General features: G+C 57.7%; 1 protein-coding gene across 3 annotated transcripts in view; it reads right to left on the reverse strand.

Moving 5' to 3' along the window:
• The window catches only part of UVSSA (UV stimulated scaffold protein A), a 28,866-nt gene extending 25,858 nt beyond the window's left edge, over nucleotides 1-3,008 (reverse strand). Inside the window, exons 1-3 of one of the 3 annotated variants that reach the window (XM_019963187.2) lie at nucleotides 2,873-3,008; nucleotides 1,965-2,064; nucleotides 634-964 (exon numbers count right to left, since the gene is read on the reverse strand). In XM_019963187.2, the coding sequence (XP_019818746.2) occupies nucleotides 634-964; nucleotides 1,965-2,062 (429 nt within the window). In that variant the 5' untranslated portion in view covers nucleotides 2,063-2,064; nucleotides 2,873-3,008. The other 2 variants (XM_070791946.1, XM_019963186.2) reach the window with 2 other exon arrangements.
• Nucleotides 3,009-9,366: the final 6,358 nt, after the last annotated feature.

Below are 9,366 nucleotides of genomic sequence, written 5' to 3' on the forward strand. Positions count from 1 at the left end.
AGCTACGAAGAATCCAACGAAAACCTGAGCTGCAACTAGGCCTAACCGCAGACGCAGCAGCACAGCTGTGCTCAGGAGCCTAACGGCAGACATGCAGCACAGCTGTGCTCAGGAGCTACAGGCCAAAGCGCCATGGCTTCAGGCTCACGCGTGCTGCTTTAACACACGAGACGGCACACTCAACGGTAACACTAAACCCCCAGATGAACACAGCCATCGGCGTCTCCTAGTCAAGTCAGGTAAAAAGACTTCCAGTCCCACACGTACTCCAGTGGCGAGGGAGGCTGCTGGGCAGACCCAGGGGCCTGAGAACAACGCTCGAGGGGACCCAGGGGCAGTGGGAAGGCAGCAGCCACAGGCCCGGAGTGGGGGGGGGGGGGGCAGTACCGGTCCTAGCAGGTGTCGCCCACCCAGACTGGCTGGGCCCGGGCGCAGAGCCCGGCAGAGAAAAGGGCAGTGTTGAGCAGGTGACTCTCACGCTCCTTTTCATCTTGTGGAAACCAGGGCTAAAAGCTCAGCCCCACCTACACGCGGGGATGAGCTGAGGCTCTTCCCTCACAGCTGCTCCTCCAGCTCCAAACCACCCCCTGCCCAGACTGCACGGGCAGGCAGTGCAGTGCAGGGCCTGCCCACCTGTTTGCTGTGCTTTAGGAAGTGGAAGCCAAGGGCCAGCTTCTTATAGGCCGCGCCGTACTTCTCATTCCAACCACGGATGGCCTGGGTGGCCGCCTGCCTCAGCCTCTGTGCCACCTCCCTGGGGGGCGGCAGCGGCCGCTCGTGGTCGGTGCCCAGCGTGAGCTCCAGGAACTCCTGGAAGTTGGAAACGACCAGCGTCCTGAACTGGTGAGACCTGGCAAAGAGCTGGTCCAGGACCTGGAAGGCGGACAGGCGGATCTCCGCGTGCTCCTGGCTCAGCTGTGCCATCAGCAGGTGGTAGGCGTGGCCAAGCTGCTCTTCTGAAGACCTGGAGACACAGCCGCAGTGGCAGGGACGCAGGCATTTCCAGAGCCATTTGCCCTTCCCCCAGGGCAGACGAGCACTGCCCATGTGCCAAACCTGGCCCCTGCCTGTTGCTGGAGAGCCCACAGGGAGAGGTTTTAACTACTTTCATGAAGACAAACAGAAAAACAACATTTCCTGAGACGAGAAAACGCTGTGAAGGTCAGTGTCAGTGCGTACGATTTCACTGGGACCCAGCCAGGCGCTTTCACTCATTCGGCCGGCTGACCGCCCATCCACAGCTGAGTGCCTGGGAGCCTGAAGGACTCTTGGCCCGCCCAGCCAGCAGCAGTGCAAAGACCCCACCCCAAGGGGAGACCACCCCCCAGCCCCCTGGAAAGCTCTGTGGCCTTCCGGGAGCTACCCCAGGAGGCGTGCAGACCGCAACCCCTCTTTTGTTCCTCTTTCCAGCTATCCTCACCCTCCCCACCCCGCATGCCCTGCTCTTTGGGGGTTTTCAGGGAATGCAACAAAACCTGACCTGAGTCACCATGTTTAACCAAAATGTAAATTCGTATCACTTAAACGATCACCTAAGTTCCGTTCTGTAAACCACGTGACAAGGATAACCAACAAATTTCCTTGCTTCTGTGGCTAGCACCTGAGAGGCTCTTGGCTAAGAGTTTTGTCCACAGACAGACAGGACCCACCCCCAACAGAAGAGTGCACCTGTGTGACCTCTAACCTTCCTCCCACACATGTTCCAACACTAAGTAACCCTTAAGTCACGCGCGTGCGCTCAAGGACAGTCACCCACACAGAGAGCTGAAGAGACCTGTTCTTCCTAAGACTGCACACCCCTGCCTGGAACTGCTGCCCCAGAACAGGGCCAAGCACTCCCGGGGAGATGTCCTGAGGGGGCTCCTCTGCTGGTTCTTCCCCAGCAGAGAAGCTGACCCCAGGGTAGCCCCACATTTTCCTAGGGTTGGCACAGACTTGCTGAGACATTGAGCCTTAAGACATACTTGCAAATTTTCTTCAGTTGCTTCATTTTCTCGGGGTTCAATTGGGGCTCTCCTGAAGTTGTGAGCTCCTCGACCAACTCTGAAAGCTTCTGATCCATATCTAGAAACAGGAAACGCAGAGACGCTGAACGACCACCTAGCATCTCACAGCTCTGGGTTTTATTAGACGTCGCTGCGTTCCACTGTGTCAGGCACAGAGTGTTGGCACAACGCTGACGAGTCCTTGCGACCTGGCCTCTGTGACATAACCCCCGATGCCGAAACTTAACAAGTCAAGGTGAGATTCCGGGCCGGGTCAACAAGACATTTTTGATGGTAATTAGGAAAAGGGCAACAACAGGTGCTCTGGAGGTCTGCAATCTGAGCCCACCAGCGAGAGCCACGGAGCACGCAGTCACGCTCGGCGGGAAGGCAAGGACCAGAACGGCCTGAATTACACTCAAGCTAGCTTTCCCGCAGGACGGCAGGCGCACCTCTCCCCTCGCCAGCTCGACCATCCCTCCGAAAGCCACAGGGTGGCCTCTAGACCCGCAGGGCGAGTTGCTGCAACTCGACCTGCTCGCGGGCAGCCGCCTGAAGCGGGTATGGAGGAGGCCGGGGCGCCGCGCCGCACGGGGAGGGCCGGAGTCGGGGGAAGCGAGGACGCCCGGCGGTCCCCGCGTCTCCCACCAACAGTAACGTCCGCCGTCGCTGATGCTCGGCCGCCGGGGCGCGGCCGCCCCGACCTCCGGGACAGAGCCCCAGCTCCCCGCCGCCCTCGGGCCAGTCACGGCCGACGAGTCCCAGTCCTAAAGCCCGGGGCGCGGCCGGACCGAAGAGAGCGGCGTCCAGGGAAGGGCGCGGCGGGGGCATCACGGGGCGGGGGACGAAGGAGGCGCCCCCGAGAGAAGGCTCCCAGCCCCACCTACCGCGCTCCCTGCCGCTCGCCTCAGCCCACCCTTCCGGCGAAGGGCCCGCCCTCCGTCACGTGCCCCACATCGCGACAGTCATTGGCCCGCCCTAGCCCGTGCGGCGCGGGGGCGAAGGTCGGAGCAGCCAAAGCCCCGTCTAACCCGCTTGGCCGCCGCTCTCTGGTTAGCCCGCCCCTTCCGGCTCAGCCCCCGCCCTCTCCTGTCACGTGACGCCCAAGCGAGGCGAGCAGTGGCCCGCCTGGACCCCGAGGCGTGGACGCGGGGTCAGGGCGAGGCCGGCGCGGTGACGCAGACGCGCTCCCGGCCGAAGGCGGGTGTGTGGGGCGGGGGGGGGGGGGGGGTCTGACGGCGAGCGAGAAAAAAGGAGGCGGGCGGGCGCGGCAAGGCCTTAAAGGGGCCGCGTGCGCGTGGGCTCTGCCGGCCCGACTAGCGGTGCGCGCTCGGCTTTTCGGCGTCAGCGCCGGAAGCGTGGCGGCTCCCCGGCTCCGGGCCGCCCGGTGGGTGCTGCCCAGAGGGCTCCCCGGGCCGGGGCTTGGGCGGACGCCCCAGCCGTCCCCGAGGGGTGGTGCCCCCGCTGGCAGCGCCCTCCCCGGTCCGTGGGCAGCGCGGGGAGCCCGGCCCGGGGGACCCTCCCCGGAAGACCCGCCCTGGCTCGTCTGCCAGCCGCTCGCTGGCCGCACGTCCCAGGGGCGGGACCGGCGCGGGGCTGGGCGTTGGTCCTCCCGAGGCCGCGGCAGGGACGCCCCCAGGCCTGGCGGCCCTGGCGTGCTCGGACGCCCGCCGTAGCCGGGCCCTCGGGAGGCTCCCCGGGCCCACGGCGCCCGCACGGACCGGCGAGCGGCAGCTGGGGTGTGTGCCGGTGTCCGGCACACCGCGCCTCCGCGGGCGGCGGTGCCCGACGCGCCGGGCTCCCGTCTCGGGACGGAGAACAGGACGCCGATTGGACCGTGTGGTACCGCTGACACAGAACGCCCAGAAGAGGGGGACCCCGAGCGGAGGGAGGGGCGGGGGACCCGGGATCGGGGGTGGTGGTTGCCCAGCCTCGTCTGTGTTGAAATGTTGAGTTGTATCTTTGGAAAGGGTGGCTCTTGTGGTATGTGAATTACACTTTAATAAATAGCTATTAAGAAAGGGTGGCGGGAAGGAACGAAAAATGAGACAAAACAAATTAAAAAGCGAAAGAAGAAATGACCGCCGGCCTCCCTGCGCAGGCCCCCGCCTCTGGTCTCCCTTCTGTGGCTACAGAGTGTTTCCCGTGCGAAGGGGACCCCCTCTATCCAGCTCCCCTTCCCGGACTGCCCTCCACGGCTCTCGCCGCCCAGCTCCTGGAGACCTGTCTCTGCCCCACCACCCACTCGTCTCAGCTGATGGAGGGTCCTCTGTCCTTCCACGCTCTCGGGCCAATGATCTAGGAGGACCCCTCGACCCCTCTTCCTTTCCCCCAGCCCAGATGTCCGGACAGCCCCACCTTCAGAGGGGATTCAGAATCTGCGCACTTGGTCACCCTACGGCCACCACCAGGTCCCTGCCACATACCCTCAGCCGGTCACCGCAGTCACCCCTGCCCTCCTGCCCCCTAGAGACCATTCACCTCGCAGCAGCCAGAGGGACCCCCTAGAGGCTAAAGTCAGATCGTGTGATCCCCTCGCCCCTTCAGTGGCTCCCATCTCAGGGTGAAGCCAGAACCTTTAACAGACCACGGGGGCCTTCCGGGTCTGTGCCGCTCACCGGGCCACCTCCCTCCTGCTCTCCCTGCCCCTACAGCTGGTGGGGCTTCCGGAAGCCACCCCACGCCTGCAAGGCTGTGCATCCCACCCTGCATGTCTTCCTTCAGCCTCTCACCTCCCTTGCTGTAACAAGCCCCCACCTGCCCTTTCTTCTCGGCTGTGCTGGGTCTTGGTGCACACGTGGGTTTTTCTCTAGTTGGGGTGCACGGCTTCTCATTGTGGAGCACAGGCTCTAGGTGTGCAGGCTCAGTAGTTGTGACACACGGGCTGTGTTGCTCTGCGGCCTGTGGAATCCTCTGGCCCAGGTATCAAACCCATGTCTCCTGCACTGGCAGGTGGATTCTTTACTGCTGAGCCACCAGGGAAACCGCCCTGCCTGCCCGTCCCACGGCGCTTATAACCCTCACACAGGCTTGTAATCTCATCCTAAGGTTATTGGGGTTCTTCCTCTTCTGTTCTCAGGAGGTATGCTCCATGATGTCAGGCACACAGTAGGTGTCAATACTTGTTGAATGTTGAATCAACAAGAACAAGGAAGCACCTTAAAAGCAGTTGGAGAGAAAAGGGACATCACAAAGATAGGAGAGCAGCGAATTTCTTGGCCAAAACAACACAAGCCGCAAGGCAATGAAGGAAACCCTGCAGCAGGAAAAGAAAACACACTGTCAACCTTGGACCGTACGTGCCGTGGAACGCGCCCCCAAACTAAGGAAGCTGGGATGCAGGCATTTCGGACAAAAGCTGAGGGAATTCATCACCAGCAGTTTTACGGTTTAAGAAATGTTACAGAACTTCAGAATTAAATTCGAATTTAATATTTGGAAAATTTCCACATATTTGGAAATTAGCCATCAGACATCTAAATAGTCATGGTTCACGTGAAACAATCACAAGGGAGACTAAAGTATTTTTAACTGCGTGAAGATTAAACATTAAAATGTAGGGGTGTTTATGTTAGAGATGAAAGGTTCCACAGCAGTGATCTTCCCCTTAAGAAGCTAGAAAAAGAATAATTAAATCCAAAATAGCCTTTATTTTCTTGGGCTCCAAACACACTGTGGATGGTGACCCCAGCCATGAAGTTAAAAGATGCTTGCTCTTTGAGAAAGCTATGACAAACCTAGACAGTGTTAGAAACCAGAGACGATCACTTTGCCAACAAAGGTCCCTATAGTCAAAGCTGTGGTTTTTCCAGCAGTCACGTATGGATATGAGAGTTGGACCATAAAGAAGACTGAGCACCAAAGAGTTGATGCTTTTGGACTGTGGTGTTGGAGAAGACTCTTGAGAATCCCTTGGATAGCAAGGCGATCCAACCAGTCCATCCTAAAGGAAATCAGTCCTGAATATTCACTGGAAGGACTGATGCTAAAGCTGAAGCTCCAATACTTTGGCCACCTGATGCAAAGAACTGACTCATTGGAAAAGACCCTGATGCTGGGAAAGATTGAAGGCAGGAGGAGAAGGGGACGACAGAGGATGAGATGGTTGGATGGCATCACCGACTCAATGGACATGAGTTTGATCAAACTCCAAGAGATTGTGAAGGGAAGCCTTCATGCTGCAGTCCATGGGGTTGCAAAGAGTCGGACACGACTGCGCGACTGAACAACAACAAACCCAAAATAAGCAGAAGGAAGAAAACAAGAGCAGAAATCAATTGAAAATAGTCAAACAATGGGAGGCAATAATCCAAAATACGCTTTGTAATATCTATAAAATTGAAATTCTGATTGATAGAAAGCTGACTGTAGCTAAACTGATCAAGGAAAAATTGAGAAACAAATGATCGAGAAGAGGAATGGCTGCACCTCATGACAGGTCCTCCAGGCGTTACATGTAACAGCACATTACAGATGATGCGCTCAGCGAGGGCCCAAGCAGGTCAAACCCAGCAATACATAAAGAACACAACATGCCAAGTGGGGTTTATCCAGGAAGGCAAGTTTTGTTTACCCATTCAAATCAAAGAATGTAATTCTCCGTATCAACAGAATAAAGAAGAAAAATCACATGGTAATTTCCTTAGACCAAAAAAGAAAACATTTGACAAAATTCATCAATTCACGATAATAATTCTCAGGAGACTCCCTCAACGTGCTAAGGAACACCCTGGGAAATCTGCAGAAACATCAAACTTCTCAACAGTGAAAGGTGACACTCTCTGCCCAAGAGTGGAGACAAGGCCACGACACCCCCTCCTGTTTTAACCATGAGCTGGAGGCTCTGGCTGGTACAAGAAGGGAAGAAAAAGACACAAGACATGGACATCAGGAAGAAGTGAACTCTCTATTTACAGATGATACAACTGTGTACACAGACTATGTCTTAAAATTTACCGAAAAGTAAGACTAGGGAGGGACTTCACAAGGCACAGGCTACAAGGTCTATACAAAATCACTGTCTGTTACCACACTGGAACCACTGGAAAGGGCGATTTAAAGATTGAGCGTACAGTAGCATTAAAAATCTTGAGGTAATTAGGGTTAACAAAATATGTCCAAGGTATGTACACTAAAAACTATAAAATGTGAATGAGAAAAATCAAGTAAATCTGAGTGAGCACGTGGTGAGATGCGTATCATGGGCTGCAAGACTCAGAACTGTTGGCTTTAAGCCCCTGTTACGGACTAGATCAGGGCCCTCCTGCAAACCGTTATCTCCCTGTGACTCTGTTTGGAGGCAGTTAAGTGAGGTCACAAGGGTGCGAGGGTGGGACCCCAATGCTGTAGGACCAGTGTCCTCCTGTGTGGGCAGGGGGAGCAGGTGCTGGACAGGGGCTCACCAGGATCCAGCTGCCGGCACCTTATTCCTGGACCTGTGGCCTCTGGGATCACGGGAATATCCTCCCATCTCAAGTAGACAGAGACCGTGCTCAAGTTGATCTAGAGATTCTACGAAATTCCAGTTTAAACCCCACAGACTGGTTTTTTCCCGGTAGACCCTTATGAGCTGGTTCTAAAATGCAGTTTAGAAAACCAAGACAATGAGTCAACTAAAAGGACCCACACTCCCTGGTTTCAAGGTTTCTGGGACACCAGGACACAACAACTCTACTTGCAGGCGTCTGCCCAGGAGGAATGAAGACACGTCCGGAGTCGTGGTATCAGCCATCCTGGGTACCAACTGTCCTGGGAACTGCCTGCGTGTCCGTGGCGGGCGGACAGCCACACTGGGTGTGCGTGGAGAAGCAGGGCCGCAGGGACCTGGGTGTTTCTGGGTGAGACTTGGCAGAGACCCAGAGCTCAGTCTGTGATTCGTTTTGAGTGGAGGTGAAACTCAACCTGAATCATGAAGACAGGCACGATGGCTGTGTGGGGTGAGTAGAGTCTGGGGGGCCGGGGTGCCGGCTACCTGGGGCTGCTAGCTGAGGTGTGTGAACATTCAGCAAAACTCACCCAGCTGTTGACTCAGGACCCATGTTCCCACACATGCCATGCTCACAGCTGAACAAGCCCATGGCAAGCTGGCGCTGACAGCCAACAGCACATCCAGCGTACATGGAAGGTGGGCGCCAAGCCTGACGAGGGTGTGGGGCCCACGCTGGCCAGCTGTCTAGCAAACATTAACACACAACCAGCAACCCCACATCCTCCCATAGAGCGCAAGTGCGTGCTCAGCAAAAGTCATGCCCAAGAATGCTCATGGCCGGTTTACCTGGAAGCAACCTATGTCCACTGGTGTGCAGACAGAAAGTCACCCTCATGCGCCAGTGGGCACCACGGGCAGCAAAAAGGATGAGCTGCCTTGCCTGTGGGTGAGCCACCAGGGACCTGAGAGTGGGGTTCTGTTTGCACCATGCCTGAGTGGCCTGGCTGAGTCACTCTCACCAAGAAGCAGGGTTGCCCAGGACACTGGCCTGGGAAGGCCTTGGGGGCAGCCCAGAGGGCTGGACTGGCTTGCAGGCCATGCGCACCAGACACGTGGCCAAAATCCATCTCCTCCATGTGCTCGTAAGACCTACTTCCATAGAAAGCAAAGAGCAAGAAAGCAGACCGAGATGCGGGCAAGGCCAGCAGAGACCCCCCACTGTCCCCCGCCCTGGGTATGGATGGCAGCAAGGAACCCATCACCCCACTGACAGCTCTGCCCAAGTGCCTGCAGAGCCGCACGCCCACGTGTGCCGGGCCTGACAGGCGGCGTGTGGACGCGGGCCCGGGGAGACCCCACTTAAATAGTGCTCTATCCTTGGCCCCAACTAAGCAGAGCAGTCACAACCTGGAGGCCACACTCTCCTTGGGACGTGGACCCAGGGCATAGAGGTCAGCGTGGGCACCTGGCAAGGAAGCAGAGAGCCAGATCGAGGCTTGAGGCTAGAGTGGCCAGCACCAACAAGGAGGCCGGGTGGGCTGAGGGCCAGGGCAGTTCAGTGGTGAGTCCAGGAAGGAGGCAGCCAGGAAACGCGGCAGAGAACAGGCGTGAGGAAGTGGTCAGCAGAGGCCACGGAGCCCACCCTGATCCTCACAGGAGGTGTCTGCAGAACGATGGGGACAGAGGTGAGCGGACCAGAGCTCACCTGGGCTGGGCACCGGGGACTTGATGGACCAGGCGGCCCAGGAGGTGCGCCCTGCCTTCACCAGGCCAAGACGGCCTCAGCTGCTTCCGAGCCCTCTTTGGCCACCGTGATGTGGCCCCCGAGTTCTAACCCTTAACCTCCCAGGGCACCATTCCTGCTGATGGTCAGCAGGCAGGGCTGCACAGCAGCCCCCATTCCTGCTCGGGAGGAGGCGCTTCAGATGCCACGAAGGACCCCAGGGGGACCCC

Source organism: Bos indicus, chromosome 6 (genome assembly GCF_029378745.1).
Source record: "Bos indicus isolate NIAB-ARS_2022 breed Sahiwal x Tharparkar chromosome 6, NIAB-ARS_B.indTharparkar_mat_pri_1.0, whole genome shotgun sequence".
NCBI classification, from domain to species: domain Eukaryota; kingdom Metazoa; phylum Chordata; class Mammalia; order Artiodactyla; family Bovidae; genus Bos; species Bos indicus.